The sequence below is a fragment of the Oncorhynchus gorbuscha genome, linkage group LG11, assembly GCF_021184085.1.
Source record: "Oncorhynchus gorbuscha isolate QuinsamMale2020 ecotype Even-year linkage group LG11, OgorEven_v1.0, whole genome shotgun sequence".
Taxonomy (NCBI): Eukaryota; Metazoa; Chordata; class Actinopteri; order Salmoniformes; family Salmonidae; genus Oncorhynchus; species Oncorhynchus gorbuscha.
The window spans coordinates 30,699,968-30,717,404 of NC_060183.1; the positions used below are offsets into that span (position 1 = coordinate 30,699,968).

Sequence of the window (17,437 nt, forward strand, 5' to 3'; positions counted from 1 at the left end):
TTTTGTTCTGACTGTTGTTAACATCCTTATTACCAGTAATATTTTAGACTGTACCATAATTATGGATATTGCGTGCAAACAGGCATTTTCTAATTCACAGAGGGAATGCGCATGTATAGTTTTTTTCCCCAGAGGCCCCGCCCCCGACAGGTGTGGTCATTTAAAACGCTAATGGCCATACAAAGATGTCTAAAAAGATAAAGGTAGCAGAAAGGTAAACCGACGAATAGAAGTGTAATATTTTCAGAAACTATTCAAATGAGTGACTCAGAACAACCAGTAAGTTGACCGTTGTTGCGCTTCTTCGTGTGCCAAGCTGAGATACACATGTGTTGTTTAAAGTACATTCGGCTAAACCTCTCATCATTCTCAAAACAACCAGCCTATGTACACGTGCTGCATCACATCACATGCGTAGAATACACGCGACTGTTCATACATCAAAGTTGTAGTAGCGACCGAGGCTAGTTCTTTCTAAATTGTATGTCAAGTTAGTCAATGGCGGTACTATCGACAGCAGATGTCACCCTTGTATTTTCCTCCCTCTGCACTTTCTTTCAGGAGACTGAAACCGCAGTCTCTCAACCTCAGTGGCCAGAGAACGGAGGCCAATGGAGCGATGAAGAAGGGGGGGCAGGCATGGACGAGTGTGGATTGGCAGAGATGGCAGAGGAGGATGAGGAAATAGATATCTACAACAATGAGACGTTTGGAATGGGTATGTTTTATTTTTTATTTTTTTTTTTTTTTTTTACTGTTTAATGATGCACCAATGCATCAATAAAAGTAACATTTAAAAAATCCCTATCAAAGCTGTCAATTTAAGCTAGAAATATTTGTTTTTCATGGGCTGCGTCTCAATCCTCCGCATCCGCTATGTCGGCCTTCCGCATGTGTGGTGGCTGTGTTTGTCAGACCACGAAACCATGAGATTTCTTATGTCTCCTAGATATAGGTTAGACTCTTCAAAGCCTAACCCCCCCCCCCGGTGACCGCATGTGCCAAGAATAAAACTAAATGGGCTCAGTTACGACGTAAATTATTCTATTTAAATGTTTTACAATGGGCCTCTAGATATGGATACAGAAGTCGGGGACACGGAAGGGGATCCCACTAACCCTCTGTTCCAATTTGGAGAGAAGCCACCTGCCCCACCTGCCTTGCCATCCCTCTCCCCTAGCTCCCCCTCCTTCTCTCCCAGGGCCCGGCCACAACTCCGTGTCCAGGGCCCTCCGGGCCGACGAGGAAGGGGACAGAGGGGAGGTCAGGCCATGGCGCAGATGTTTGAAGACCCGGCTGTGGTGAGGACTGTGGAGGGGAGACCAAGTTTGCAGGTGATTACTACTCTTGCTAGGTCAGTTGTATCCAGTAGGAAGAAAATGTTTTGAAACTGGATGTAGTACCTGAACTTGTCCAATAAAACATGTTTTCTTTTGCAAAACATGTCCTCATTCAACCATTTTATTCTACGGTCTCTAGTTTGCACATTACCATTTGTTATTTCCTCAGAGCTTAGACAGCGCTATAGTGGACGTTGGGAGCGTCTCCTACTGGGATGATCTAGATCCAGATGCTGTGAGTCATTTGTCACAACCCAGTTCTGATGACAAAATATATTTACTGTCATTTGACCTACTCTGCTCCTCTTTTCTCTCACAGTGGATGTTATCATCTTATGAGAGAACCAGACACGCCTCTGGATCAGTATTGCAGGTAGTGGGCGTTACATGTGGAAGACTACCAACACAGGAAAATACCACTTTTTCAAAGAAATCTGATAATGAAAATGAAGTGGATTATGCCACGTTTAGTAGTATTAGACCCTAATGGTTAGTTTAGCACATTTGGGTGTTCTCTTTCGACAGGACCCGGCCATTGTGTGTGTGATGGACAGTCATGCCCCTGGCAGAGGACCGAACTACCTGGACTCTCACTACCCGTTCTCCAACTCAAGTGGGAGGAGAGGGGGCCTAAGAGGGTCATACTCAAATAGACCATTTGGGCAAAGATGCCCATCTCAGGTAATTGACTGGTAGAGTAGTTGTCTGAAGACTAGGGCACAAGGGAGAGATGGCCAAAGATAGTCTATCGCTGGGTAGTTGACCTGAATCTTTGGTAAATAGTTGTTGAAAGACTATGGAACACACTGCCCAGTCTACGGCCAATGGCAAATGTACATGTATTTGTTAACATGTTTTTGTTTAACTTCCCTTGCAGATTAATACCATGTTGCCCAGCTCTCCCATCGTCTCCCGGCGACCTTTCACCACACAACAGCCATATAACCAGGTTCCTGCCTTCCCATCAATAGTTCCCCTGTTGTGTACATTTACAAATGATCTTCTCACAATTTGTATGAATTTGTTAATGTATCTGCATACCAGAAGCATGTAGGGAGATGTTATTCACTAGTTATGTTGGTGTGAGTTGTAATGGAGATGTTCTGTTCACTCAGGTGGGGGGCTTCCTCTCGCGCTCGCCACGTCCCTGCCCCTCCACCCCTCAACCTTTAACTCCGAAAATGATGCAGCTTCGCTTTGGTGCAAACTCCCCAAGACCCTCTCCCTTCTACAGCCCCTCGTCAAATCGTTTGCAGCGATTCAGGTCTGTGTCGTAATTAGATTTTGTTCCGTACCTTTCTGAGTGAAGAACCTACAAGGACAAGAGTTGGGGACACCTGCTCTCGTTCTTTTGTCTCTGACCACAATCTGATGAGCGACTATCTCACTATTCTATCAAATGGTCCTTCTGTAGCTCAGTTGGTAGAGCATGGCGCTTGTAACGCCAGGGTATTGGGTTCGATTCCCGGGACCACCCATACGTAGAATGTATGCGCACATGACTGTAAGTCGCTTTGGATAAAAGCGTCTGCTAAATGGCATATATTATTATATATTAAATGGTTTATAATTGTACTGCGTTTTCTTAGAGATGAATAGGGTTTGACCTATAATCACATATGTATCTCCCCAACAGGTTCCCTGGTCCAGTGACACAGCTTCACCCCCAACACAGACGACTGTTGAGTCAAAGACAACAGAGATCCCAAAGGTTTGGCACGTGATTCTACTTATTTTAAATGGACTTATATTTGATATTATTACCCTATGTCTAAAATGTGGTTGCTTGACCAGTCCTAGAGTGAGTTATGTCCAGAGATCAAAGAAACTCTTATCATATTCAGCATGGTTGCGCTTAATATTTCTGCAAATGTGTTGCTTCTTGGATGCATTAGTTTATAAAACTAACCTATTTCCCAGTCCATATTCCTGGAATAAAGCGCTTTTCTCTATTGTACTAGCTTTTAGGACAGGATATGCTTGAGTGAGCCCTATTCGGACGGTATTCATTTTACTGGGGAGGTCGGGTGTGCATGAGCATAAAACACAACATTTGAATTTCAATCCTGTGCGTATCTGCCATGTCAGTCATTTTTACATGGCGGAATAGAAGCAAGTCCAGCCAGAATAACCTACTGTTTTTCAGTGACCTCAAGTCCTCTAATAATACTAGGCCTGTGCGCATCAACATCCCTCTGTTTTCCGAGACATTTGAGTTTGACAGGTGCTGCTAGCAGTTTTTTTTAATTGTATTTTTTACCTTTATTTAACTAGGCAAGTCAGTTAAGAACAAATTCTTATTTTCAATGACGGCCTAGGAACAGGGGCAGAATGACAGCTCGGGGGTTTGAACTTGTCCAACGCTCTAATCACTAGGCTACCCTGCTACCCTGCCGTCCCAGTCTGAGCAAGAAAATAAGAACTGATTTGATTAATTGATTCTTAAAACAAAGTGCTGCACATATATTTCATGAATGGCATGTATTATAATCTTGCACAGTGAATACTTTTGATTATACATTTTGTGCCAATGTATTGAAATTCAACATTGCCAATTTGTCAGTTTATTAAGGCCTAGATGTGCAATAAAGTATTGTACCTATGCCTATTTAATAAAACCCTGACGGTTGATGTAGACAAAGCAGGGCATCCCACCGATAAACATTTTGGAAATTTCAATTTCTCTTTCTCATCCTTAAATGCATCTCATGTGCTTCTGAACAGTTAATTTGCACATCAGCAGGATGGAGGGACTACTACCATGGTTCGCTAAAATGGCCCTAATAATTATGATCACAAAATGTAAATATTATGGACACCTTTACATTTGACAGCCAAGCACAAGTTATCGGTGTAGCCCATTATCGTCTAAACCCAGCTAGAATAAGAACCTCCAGGCTTCTGTCTTGAGTCAAAATTAAAAATTACAAGGGGAAGTTTGGAAAAACAAGTCCTGTGTGAATCGTCCTCTGGAATAACGTGCATGCTGGGGTAACAATTATGTAACCACTGTTTAGTAATACTAGTCCTGTCCAAATGGGGCTTTAGTCTGTCAGTGTTGCGGTCAATTCGGAACTTTATTAAATTCCATGCATGAATTGGACACACCCCACAGGAAGCGGAATTTAATTAGAATTATGTAGAATGTAATTAAACTGAGACATGATTCATGAAAGTCTCATTCCTTTGACAATTATTTTACCAAAAGCATCTGTCCCTTATTAATGCAAAAAATACAGATAGCGCTTCAAATATATTAGCTTGATTGCAAGTCGATGTCAGTGTTTGTGTTTTTGTCATGGTATTAGATTTGATACATTTTGGGAATTGTTCTTTCCTTCGTATTTAACATGTTAGTTATTATTATTGATCATTATAGAGGTCTTAGAATATTTCCAGACTACTGTAATGATTTAACTTGTTTATGGAGAATGTCTATAAATAAAATTACATAGTATTGGTCACCAAATGTCAAAATACAAATGTTTTTAGTGATGTATTGACTAAATTAGCCTGTTTGAATTTCATTGAATTAAATTCTACCTCATTTAATTCCAATTCTCCTTCCTTTGGGGTGTGGTAAATTCAAGAATTGAATTAGAGCAATTTGCGACTTTAATTCATAATTGGCCTAAACCCTGCTCGGTCTCATATAAACCTGCCCCAAAGGAATTTGAAGGTGCTTTGCTTTGATAATTGAAGCTTACAATGACTTGTTGATCGCCCTCTAGAAAACCAGACAGCTGGGACCCCTACTGTAACCTCATGTCGGCCAAAGAGAAAGAGTGGATCATTAGACTACAGATGATTCAGCTCCAGAGCGAGAATCCCCACCTGGACGACTACTACTACCAGGTACTGTAGGTTGGCTGGCACTTCTCACTCCTCTCATTCTTTGTTCTTTAACCTTCAAACCTCCGAAATAGGATTTTAGTTCCACATTCTCCACAGCTATGTTCTTTCTTTTATACCATAACCACAGTTTATTTTTGGAATGATTTCCAGATGCATGATGGCTCTCCTCTCACATTGTCCTGTAGGAGTACTATCGGCGAATGGAGGCCAAGCTGGCAGAGGAGGAGTTGGGCATGCGGGGCAAGAGGGAGCCACCCAAACTCACCACCCCCTATGTCACCAAGATGGACTCTTACACCCCAGGTTTCTCCATATACCCCACATGCACTTGTCCTTATCTGTGCATGGTGCTGAAGTGTACTTTGGAAGTGGGCATTGTTTGTATACGGCTGAATGTTTGTTTTTTTTCAACCGGAGTGATGCTGTTGCTCTTTCAGTGGTGCACATCGAGGGTTCCCTAGGCCAGGTCGCCGTGTCGACGTGTTTCTCTCCTCGACGAGCGATCAATGCAGTTGCAGCCCACTGTCCACATGAGGTGAGGACATGCTTTGGGCACTTTTTGAAACCCTTTTTGAAGAAAGTACAACGGTTAAACTGCAAGTGTGCGTTCTCTGAATGGTCTCTTCCCGCAGGAACTGAAAGACATCAGGCAACAGCGATTGGATGTCCTAAAGAAAATAGAAAAGGTAAAGTACAGCAAATGGCATCTTAAAGGAGTGTTCCACTTTTATTTTCATCCCAAAAATGTATGTATACACAACCTTTCAAAAGTTTGCGGTCACTTAGAAATGTCCCTGTTTTTGAAAGAAAAGCATTTTTTTTCCCCCATCCATTTTAAAATAACCTGAAATACAGTGTAGACATTAATGTTGTAACCGGCTATTGTATCTGGAAAAGGCAGGTTTTTAACGGAATATCTACATAGGCGTACAGAGGCCCATTTTCAGCAACCATCACGCCTGTGTTCCAATGGCACGTTGTGTTAGCTAATCAAAGTTTATCAATAAAAGGCTACTGAAAACCCTTTTGCAATTATGTTTGCACAGCTGAAAACTGTTCTGGTTAAAGAAGCAATAAAACTTTTTTGGGGTTCGATTACAGGCTTAAAATTAACAGAAACGAATAACTTTCTTCTGAAACTCGTCAGTCTATTCTTGTTCTGAGAAATGAAGGCTATTCCATGTGAGAAATTGCCAAGAAAACAGTTCTGTATTCCCTTCACAGAACCACGCAAACTGGCTCTAACCAGAATAGAAAGTGGGAGGCCCCGGTGCACAACTGAGCAAGAGGACAAGTACATTAGCGTGTGTAGTTTGTTTCTCAAACCCTCACAAGTCCTCAACTGGCAGCTTCATTAAATAGTACCCGCAAAACACCAGTCTCAATGTCAACAGTGAAGAGGTGACTCTGGGATTCTGGCCTTCAGCCACTTCAATGTTGACGTTGAGACTGGTGTTTTGCGGCTACTATTTAATGAAGCTTCCAGTTGAGGATTTGAAGCGCCTGTTTCTCAGTATACCGGCAACATCTCTCTCAGGAGTATGACAGGAGTCCACAGGGAGAGAAGACATGCGAGAAGAAATTGTTGATAGCTTCGATTGGATGCTGTAAGTGGTTGCTGGATCTGACTCTGGTCTCGGTAGAAGTGGTGCGGACAGGGCCATATTGAAAGCCTTTGTCACTTTTCTTCAGCCAGTTACACCGGGTTTTGCGGTTCACACACTGTCCTCGTAGTCAAATTATCCCTTCCATGCATTAAGACACCCAACTGTGACCTCGAGAAGAAAGATCAGAATAACAGTTCATTTCCGATTCAGGAAATCCAGACAAGCGTCGACTTTAAATGATTACTTTAACCAATTCTTAATACCAGTGTCTAAACATGTGTCAAAGAGAATAACACATTCTATTGAAACAATTTTTTAAAAATGGGCTTATCCTCCCCATCACACTTAACTTCATCACAGAGCCACAGGATCAGGAAGTTAGACCTCTAACCCATCGGGAGAAATCTCAACAACCCAGCAGTCCCAATCTGATAAGATTTGTATAAAAACAGAATAAGCAACACGACAGTACACTCCTTCACATCACTTAATACATTCCTTACATTTCACTCTGTGTGAGAACTTCAATCCAAAACTTGTACCTCCCCCATTTTGACACAACTCCCAATTTGAGTTAAAAAAATGGAACAATAAACACTACCCTCAATAATTCCATGAATGTGTGTGGTTGCAGTCGGACGTTTACGTTCACTTAGGTTGGAGTTATTAACTCGTTTTTCAACTACTCCACAAATTTCTTGTTAATTAACAAACTATAGTTTTGGCAAGTCGGTTAGGGCATTTACTTTGTATGACGCAAGTTATTTTTCCAACAATTGTTTACAGACAGATTATTTCACTTATCATTCACTTTTTCACAACTCCAGTAAGTCTGAAGTTTACGAGACCTCAGGAAAACAAAATGGAGACCCCCCCCCCCCCCCCCCCCAAGTCTAGCTGATCCTTGGGAGCAATTTCTAAATGCCTGAAGGTACCACATTCATCTGTACAAACAATAGTACGCAAGTATAAACACCATGGGACCACGCAGTCGTCATACCGTTCAGGAAGGAGATGTGTTCTGTCTCCTAGAGATGAATGTATTTTGGTGCGAAAAGTGCAAATCGATGACAGAACAACAGCAAAGGACCTTGTTTAGATGCTGGAGGAAATGGGTACAGAAGTATGTCTCCACAGTAAAACAAGTCCTATATCGACATAACCTGAGAGGCCGCTCAGCACGGAAGCCGCTGCTCCAAAATCGCCATAAAAAAGCCAGACCACGGTTTGCAACTGCACATAGAGACAAAGATCGTACTTTTTGGAGAAGTGTCTTCAGGTCTGATGAAACAAAAATAGAACTGTTTGTCCATAATGACCATCGTTATGTTTGGAGAAAAAAGGGGGATGCTTGCCAGCTGAGGAACACCATCCCAACCGTGAAGCACGGGGGTGGCAGCATGTTGTGGGGGTGCTTTGCTACACGGGGGACAGGTGCACTTTACAAAATGGATGGCATCCTGAGGATAGAAATGTAGCTGGCTAAATTGAATCAACATCTGAAGCCTACAGTCAGGAAGTTAAAGCTTGGTTGCAAATGGGTCTTCCAAATGGACAATGGCCCCAAGCATACTTCCAAAGTTGTGGCAAAATGGCTTAAGGACAACAAGTGACGGTATTGGAGTGGCCATCACAAAGCCCTGACCTCAATCCTATAGAAAATGTGTGAATTTTTTACTAAGATTAAATGTCAGGAATTGTGAAACTGCGTTTTTAAATGAATTTGGGTAATGTGTATGTAAACTTCCGACTTAATCTGTATATATTTATACCCATATGGTCATAGGAAAATAGACTTAATTCAGCCTACCCTTAGTCAAAGGCAACACCCTATCCTTCTTCCTGTTGGTCCAAATCACACATATGGCTAAGAACTATGAACATCCATAATGATCAATATTACAAATGACCTACATTATCCAAATGGCTTTCCAGTGAGGGTGATCAAACCACACTGGAATGTCATGTCAGAGGTCATACAAACCCTTCAAAGAAGTGTTTCTTACTATATTAGACAAATTAATGTTAAACAGTCAAACATTTCATACATTTTCGTATATCCTACATGTCTTAACAAAATAATTTACACGTGTTTAACTCTGAACAGAACAACTTCAGAAAATTTGTGTCTGCACCTTTTTAAGATGACTTTGCATGAGGACAAATGGAAAAATCACTAAACCCAAATGAAATACAACACTCACAATAAATCAAACAGTATTTTTTTATAACGCCAACAAATAGTCCTAACAGATTGTGTGTTTGCGGGTATTTGCAAACCTTATGGTAAAAACCAAAATGGCCAGGCTTTATTTAATTTGGTAGTTTACTGCCTCAATCTCACCCGCTGCTCTCTCCAAGACCAGTCTCGGGAAACATTCCAAAGAGATAATGAAACCTATTCTGGAAAAGAAAGTGTACACGTTGTTAGCATTCACTATGATACATCTTAATCAGCAATCCATGATAATGGATTACTCCATTCATTAAATGTTTGTTTTAATCCACCCCTTTATTTAGCATGTACTAACTACCCTTAGACATGGCAAATATCTTGTCACCGAATTTAACGATTTACTGGTCCCTCTTCCCCATGATTCTCCATAGCCACCGCACCTCAATGTTCATGAACAAATAAATATTAAATTAATTTTAGTTTTGGTAACCAATGCTAATTCCTCGTGACCCCTCACATTCGTTCATTTATATAAATCTATTTCACAATAAAATTATGTAAAATGTCTCACGAGATTAAAAACCCCCCCAAGGTTTTCTGAGTTTGCGAGGCGTGTTTGGCCAAATAATTCTAATTTGTTACCTCTTTAGAATCCATTCCGCTGGCATTTCGCATAGATTCTCCAAGCCAAAATACTTTTTCCTGTGGCAAATTTAGCTAATTTCTCGTAAGGAATCTGATATTTGATCCTTGGCATCTATTAAAAAGTTGTGTAAAACGTGGTCTCCTACTTCTCCATTCACATGAAGACCGTTATCTCTATGAACCACTACGGATCTAACCCAAGGCCATAGACTGCTATGTCAAAGTTCCAGAGACCGTTCCACAGGTGCATGTTCATTAATTGTTTATGGTTCAATGAACCATAAACAATGGGAAACTGTTTAAACCCTTTACAATGAAGATCTTTGAAGTTATTTGGATTTTTACGAATTACCTGGAATTGTTTTTTTGCCGAGTTTACATACACACTGTATATATACATACCATATACATTTTTAAAAAGTCACTTGAACCCAGTCTGACACAAGATTCATATGGTAGACAAGCCTAAACACAATTTATATACACACCATTAACCACAGAAGCAGTTTTTTGTTTTTACAATTATAGGTAGCCCTTTAAAAAAAATGTATTCCAGGCTTTATCTAAATATTGTATAAATGGAAATACACAATGGACAAAAACAATTTCAATTTCTCCTCACTCAACCACACAATGTCAGGGTATATCTGGTGTGCTTTCTAGAGCAAGAGTATATCGTGGTAGAAAGAGTAATGGAGGATAAATTGGTTTCATTCTTCCAAGTCATAATTACGTAGTCTTTCCTCTTCCGTTTCACCACAACACCGACCTGTTTCAATACGCAATATCCCTGCTCTTACCTGTGCACATAGTGATCTCTTTTTAGGTAGGTTATACATAATATATATCTCACACGAATTCACCCTTAATCAAACAAAAGGTTCTAAATTTATTTGTGCTATATCTCCGAGGCCCACTTTCAGTCCGCACAGAGTGAAGAACCCTCTATTCTTGTTGCATGAAACATCGATTTTGATGCAATTACAGTATTATGACAGTGCAATTTTCTCCATAACTTCTATAAAATCCATTTATATATATGTATAAAAAAAATCTAAGTAATTTCAATATGCCACTGTCTCCTGTAGTTGTTCATGGTGCTGCTGGAGGTAGAAGAGGGGCAGAGGATGAAGGCACAGGTGCTGGGGGAGGGTGAGGAGAAGGGGATGATGGAGAAAACTGAGATAAAAGTGGAGTACATCTACTCCCAGCTACAGCATCCCGACCTGTGAGTCCTGCTCTCTTCCAGTTGTATCAAGTCACCTTGAGCTAAAGTTCCTTCAAAGTATTCATACCTCTTGACTTATTCCACATTTTGTTACGCCCTGAATTATGGATTAAATATCATTCTCATTCATCTATACAGAATACCCCATAATATCAGTGAAAAAACATGTTTTTAGAAATGTTTTCAGCATTTAATTTTCAATAAATCTGCTCTCATTTACATAAGTATTTACACCCCTGGGACGAGTACAGATTTGAGTCGTCTTGGGTATGTTTCTTTCAGCTTTGTTTCATCTGGATTTGGGTATTTTATCATTATTTTTTGAACAGCAATCAAGTCTTAACACAGCTTTTCAATGGGTTTCAAGTCTGTCTTTGGCTGGGCCACTTAAGGACTATCATGTTCTTGTTCTAAAGCCATTCCAGTGTTGATTTGGCTTTATTCTTGGTCATTGCTGTTGTACTGTAAATCTTTACCCTAGTCTGTCATTTGCACTCCGAAGTAGGTTTTCATCAAGGATTTGGTTCCATTCATTGTTCCTTCTATCTTTACCAGGCTCTCAGACCCTGCTGCTCTAAAGCATCCCCATAGCATGATGCTGCCGTCACCATGCTTCACGGTAGGGATGGTGTTAGATGGGAGATGAGCTGTGCCTGGTTTTCTCCAGACATGGCGCTTTGCATTCAGGCCAAAGAGTTCATTTTGTCTCATCAGACCAGTCGTTTGCCTTATGATCTGTCTTTCATGCACCTTTTGTGAACTCCAGGCATATTGTCATGTGCCTTTTTTTTCTCCGGAGTGGCTTCAGTCTGGCCACTCTCCCATAAAGCCCAGATTGAAGTGCTGTAGAGACTGCTGCCCTTCTAGCAGGTTTTACGATATCAGCCAAGGAACTCTGTTCTGTCAGTGTCCTTGGTCACCTCCTTGACCAAGGTCCTTATTGCCTGGTTGCTTAGTTTGGTCGGACAGCCAGCTCTAGGCAGTCTGGGTAGTTCCACATATTTTCTTTCACTTTTCCTTTGCTGGAGACCACTGTGCTTTTGGAAACTTTCAACACTCAATAAATTGTTTATACCCTTACCCAGATATACACTATGGGTCAGAAGTTTTAGAACACCTACTCCTTCAAGGGTTTTTCTTTATTTTTAATATTTTCTAAATTGTAGAATAATAGTGACAAACTATGAAATGACACATGGAATCGTGTGTTAAACAAATCAAAATATATTTGAGATTCTTCAAATAGCCACCCTTTACCTTGATAGCTTTGCACACTCTTGGCATTCTCTCAACCAGCTTAACCAAGAATACTTTTCCAACAATCTTGAAGGACTTCCCACATGTGCTGTGCACCTGTTGGCTGCTTTTCCTTCACTCGGCAGTCCGGCTCATCCCAAACATCTCAATTTGGTTGAGGCTGGGTGATTGTGGATGCCAGATCATCTGATGCAGCACTCCACTTCTTGATCAAATACTCCTTACCCAGCCTGGAGGTGTGTTTTGGGTCTTTGTCTTGTAGAAAAACAAATGAGTCCCTGAAGCATTTATTTGGAATGCAAATTCTGAGCAGCGGTAACGGTCTTCAATTTCTGTGGTGGTCCTCATGCATGACAGCCAGTTTCATCATAGAGTTTGGTTTTTGCGACTGCACTTAACTTTAAGAACTTAATTTATTTTTGTGGATTGACTGACCTTCATGCATTAAAGTAATGGACTGTTTTTCTTTGCTTATTTGAGCTGTTCTTCCCATAATAGTATACCACTCCTATCTTATCACTACACAACTGATTGGTTCAAATGCTTTAAGAAGGTAAGAAATTCTACAAATAACTTTTTAACAAGGCACACCTGTTAATTGAAATGCATTCCAGGTGACCTCATGAAGCTGGTTGAGAGAATGCCAAATGTGCAAAGCTTCCATCAAGGTAAAGGGTCGCTATTTTGAAAAATCTCAAATATTTTGATTTGTTTAAAGCTTTTTTTTTTGGTTACTACATGAATCCATGTGTTCTGTATTTTTTATGTCTATTTTACAATGTAGAAAAGAGTAAAAATAACCAGTTGAATGAGTAGGTGTTCAAAAGTTTATTATTATATTAGAAGTGTTGTATATGCCTCGTCATAATTCTCGGAGATCTACAGAGGTATAGTTATGGTAACGTTTCTGACATGCACTGTCAACTGTAACCTTATACACTGATTGTATAAAACATTTAGAACACCTGCTCTCTTTATGACCTAGACTGACCAGGTGAAAGCTACAGTATGATCCCTTATTGATGTCACTTGTTAAATCCACTTCGATCAGTGGAGATGAAGGGGAGGAGACAAGTTGAAGGATATTTTAAGCCTTGACTTGGCTTGTGTATGTGTGCCATTCAGAGGGTGAATGGGCAAGACAAAAGATTAAAGTGCCTTTGAACGGGGTATGGTAGCAAGTGCCAGGCGCACCGGTTTGTGTCAAGAACTGCAACGCTGGTGGGTTTTTCACGCTCAACAGTTTCAACAGAGTAGTTCACCACCAAAGGACATCCAGCCAATTTGAGCCAGCATCCTTGTAGACTCCATGCCCTGATGAATTTAGGCTGTTCTGATGGCAGGGAGTCCAACTGTGGCCAATTGTTTGGACATGATTTAGAAACACCTGTCTACACGCAGTGTACAAAACATTAAGAACACCTTACTAATGTGGTCCTTCTGTAGCTCAGTTGGTAGAGCATGGCGCTTGTAACGCCAGGGTAGTGGGTTCGATCCCCGGGACCACCCATACGTAGAATGTATGCACACATGACTGTAAGTCGCTTTGGATAAAAGCGTCTGCTAAATGGCATATATTATTATTATATATTATTGTGTTGCGCCCCACCTCCCCCTTCCGAAAAATTTGCCATTATGAGTTTTTTTTCCCCCCACACCCATCTTTTTAATCTGTTTTTGAATTCATGCTGGAACACAACAAAATGTGTAGTAAGTCCAGGGGTATGAACACTTTCTGAAGGCACTGGTCTACTTTAAACACCAAATTGAACAAGTAATCCCCGCATCCGTTTAGAAATTCTTAACTTTCAGATTTTCTCACAAATTATTGTTATACAGTGATTCAGTATTTGACAAATATTTCACCCTAGAGAGGCAGGGGAAGAATTTCTGCCATGTCTCCTGGTGTCCAAAGGAAAGCAGCTACTGGCTCGACTCCTCCCCTTCCTTTCCCATGACGCTGCTTTGAAAGTCTTAAGCATGGTGACATCTCACCTGCCTGTACTCATGAGCAGAGACGCAGATGAGGTCAGTTAAAAAATGTAAAAGTAATGTTCCGGTGTATAACTTACTGTTGTGGAACTTTTAAATACATATTATGTAGAACAAACATGCCTCTGACTTGTAGAGTAAGGAATCAAGTCAGTTATTTTAGTTTTGCCTAATGAACATGGCACTGTTTATGTATGAAATGCTGCTTGCTTGACTGAAGAATAATCCATACTCTCACTTCCACACAACCGTGGCATTCCACACATCCCTGCAGTCTCTTCCGGTTTTGTACCCGTCTCTTCGACTTGTGATCGGAGGCATGACCTTCAGTCAGCTTATTGGGGTCCTTAAAGACTTTACGGCATCACTTCCCGATGGCAGCGTGTGCCTCTCACTTGTCTGCCAAAGCAAGGTTTGTTGCGCTTTTCACTTTCTCACATACAAAGAATGGTATGCTACGCTACAATATTTGACTATCCAATATTTTACTATTGTGTGTTGCGCTGCCCTGTTGTCTTGTTCGTCATTCTTCCGTTTTACCTTTCAGTTTGGGCTCTCCTTACTCTACGCTCTGCTGTCCCAAGGAGAGAGGCTACTGTCCTCTGATGTTCCTCTGGAGCCCAGCATTGGTGACTTTGAAACCTGGTACAACTGCCTTCATTCCTTGCAATATCTTTGTCCACATGCAACACTGTCCCTAAGTTGTAAATGGACATACTCCTAGGCTACAGTTAAGCGTGTCTGTACATGGTCCTTGCCCCTTGTTGTTCATATTGACCATTTTTGTCATCTTTATCTCCAGGACAGACACAGTCTTCCTGGTGGCATCGCAGCTATCCCAGAGTGCTCTGGTGGAGCCCCTTCTCCTACCCTCGAACCTTCTCACACTCTTCTGCCGCTACCTGGACAAGCGTACCATCCACCAGCTGAAGAGCAATATGGAGTGAGTGTCAGAATTGACAGCACATTCTATTTTTATTTTATTTAAGAGATGTTCTATGCATGCATTGAAAAAAACAATAGTTAATTGTAACCAATCCCAAGGTGTATTCATTCAAAAACATTGTCTCATCTAGATCTGCGACTGGATACCTGGCTCCTCCGTCGTAGTAGGCAAGGACATCTGAAGCAGAGACAGTTTTGGCTAATGTACAGAATAATGAGCACCAAAATGAAAACGAGTGGGCATGCATACCCTGAGGTATTCCCTCGGCCTAGACGTACCACAGTATGGCTGCGTTTACACAGACAGCCCAATTCTGATTTTTTTTTTTCAATAATTGGTCTTTTGAGTAATCGGATCAGCGCTGAAAAATATTTGATGTGAAAAGATTTGTGATTTGTCAAAAGTCCAACTTAGTGGAAAAAAATATCAGATTTGGCCTACCTGAGTAAACTCAACCTATGCTACCCATGCATTGTCTCCTTGTATGCAAAATGTGTTGTCTTAGAACACATGAATGCCATTCTTCTTATTCCTTCCTTTTTTCTTCCCTCATTCCCTCACTTTTTTTGCACCATTCCGTTTGTCTCGATCTGTTTCCTTTATCTGCTCCTTTTTTATTTCCTACTTTCCTCCTCTTAGTCTCCAGTCCAGCAACTCAGATTTTCTCTAGTCACCAAAATTATCTTAATTTTTTAACCTCTATAATCCAGTCCATAGTTTTAACTGCTACAGTACCATAGTACCACAATGTGGTGTAATGGGCACCAGTTAGTCCTATGATGTAACACAGCCAGTAGATGGGGCTGAGCGATTGATACGTCAGCTCTCACTCTCCAGCTAACCTGCCTAACATTCAAGTCAAAATGAAAATATCAATCGATGTGTAATATCATTTTGGGAAGAGTAAGCTGTCATTTATCATTTTCATGATTTAAACGGTCTACTCCAAAGAAATTGGTGTCTGAATCATGGAGGATTGTGCAGTTGCACTTTGTTAGTACGTGCGTAGGTTACATTTTGTCATGGAAAAATGTGTTTTCGTAAAATCAAATTGACTTAAAATATTTGGAAGTTTGGTTTCTTTCTAAAAGATAAATGTATATGGTTTTCTAAAATGTACCCTATGCATGTGCCATATGCTTTCTTCAATATTTATTTGAATATTTAAGTTGTAACTTGATCAAATTGAATCAGTTTAGTTGGAAACAGAATAATCACTCTTGTATAGCACTTGCAACATAAGAAATAAAATTCTTTAAAAATAATTTGTCTTTAGTTTGAACTGTGTACACACCCCAAAACCTGCTCTGCAAGAGTAGACTTGGGTTGATGACCCGTGTGTTGTCTGTTAGATATGGATCACTTTGTAGGCTACTGGACAATTTTTTGTGAATATATTTTCAACGTGTGTGTCTACCCCTTCAAATGAGTGGCTTTGGTTATTTCAGCCACACCTATTGCTGACAGGTGTAAAATTGAGCACACAGCCATGCAATCTCCATGGACAGACACTGGCAGTAGAATGGCCGTACTGAAGAGCTTTCTTTCCACGTGGCACTGTCAGATGCCAACTTTCCAACAAGTCTGTGTCAAATTTCTGCCCTGCTAGAGCTGCCTCTGTCAACTAAGTGCTGTTAGTGTGAAGGGAAACCTCCTAGGAGCAACAACCGCTCAGCCGTGAAGGGGTAGGCCACACAAGCTCACAGAGCGGGACCACAGAATGCTGTTGCGTGTTAAAAAAAAAAATAATAATAATTCTGTCCTCAGTCACGACAGTTCCAAACAGTATCTGGATGCAACATCGGCTCAAACTGTTCGTCAGGAGCTTCATGAAATTATTTTCCGTGGGCAAGCAGCTTAAGAGTACCATGTGTAATACCAAGCGTCAGCTGGAGTGGTGTAAAGCTCGCCGTCATTAGTCTTTGGAGCAGTGGAAATGCGTTCTCTAGGGAGATGAATCACGCTTCACCGTTTGGCAGATGCCAGGAGAACGCTACCGGCAGAGTTTGGTGAAGGAATAATTGTCTGGAGCTGTTATCATGGTTCTGGCTAGACCCCTTAGATCCAGTGAAGGGAAATATTAATGCTACAGCATAAAATAGCATTCTAGACTATGTTCCAACTTTGCAGCAACAGTTTGGGGAAGGCCTGCCCTTGTTTCAGTGTGACAATGCCCCCATGCACAAAGCGAGGTCCATACAGAAATTGTTTGTCGATTGTGGAAGAACTTGACTGGCCTGCACAGAGCCCTGACTTTAATTCCACTGAACACCAAATCAAACTGCCAGGTCCTCTGGTTGCTTTTGACAAGCACAACCTTTTTACTGTTTTCTCACGCCCCTCAGGTGAACATCATGGACTCATACTCTTAGGTACTTTCACTGATGCCAT

At 41.0% G+C, this 17,437-nt stretch overlaps 1 protein-coding gene across 2 annotated transcripts; it reads left to right on the forward strand.

The window, feature by feature from the left end:
- Positions 1-138: 138 nt before the first annotated feature.
- Positions 139-16,305, forward strand: patl2 (PAT1 homolog 2). Of its 2 annotated transcripts, none has more exons than XM_046369354.1 (19): positions 139-214; positions 562-718; positions 1,075-1,334; positions 1,510-1,575; positions 1,660-1,713; positions 1,866-2,021; positions 2,218-2,289; positions 2,456-2,604; positions 2,977-3,051; positions 5,072-5,195; positions 5,381-5,498; positions 5,633-5,730; positions 5,828-5,881; positions 10,712-10,851; positions 13,980-14,136; positions 14,375-14,512; positions 14,648-14,745; positions 14,903-15,043; positions 15,177-16,305. In XM_046369354.1, exons 2-19 carry the CDS (start codon positions 640-642, stop codon positions 15,208-15,210), a joined length of 2,013 nt encoding a protein of 670 aa, XP_046225310.1. In that variant the 5' UTR covers positions 139-214; positions 562-639; the 3' UTR covers positions 15,211-16,305. The 2 variants fall into 2 exon arrangements, with proteins under 2 accessions (XP_046225310.1, XP_046225309.1); XM_046369353.1 differs by having other exon boundaries at positions 153-279.
- The last annotated feature ends 1,132 nt before the right edge of the window (positions 16,306-17,437 follow it).

Excerpts from the sequence above, each read along its gene's own strand:
- patl2 (XM_046369353.1), top strand. The coding sequence starts at position 259 with ATGAGTGACTCAGAACAACCA. Across the intron at positions 719-1,074 it reads CAATGAGACGTTTGGAATGG|ATATGGATACAGAAGTCGGG; the intron begins GTATGTTTTATT and ends ATGGGCCTCTAG. Across the intron at positions 2,022-2,217 it reads GGCAAAGATGCCCATCTCAG|ATTAATACCATGTTGCCCAG; the intron begins GTAATTGACTGG and ends CTTCCCTTGCAG.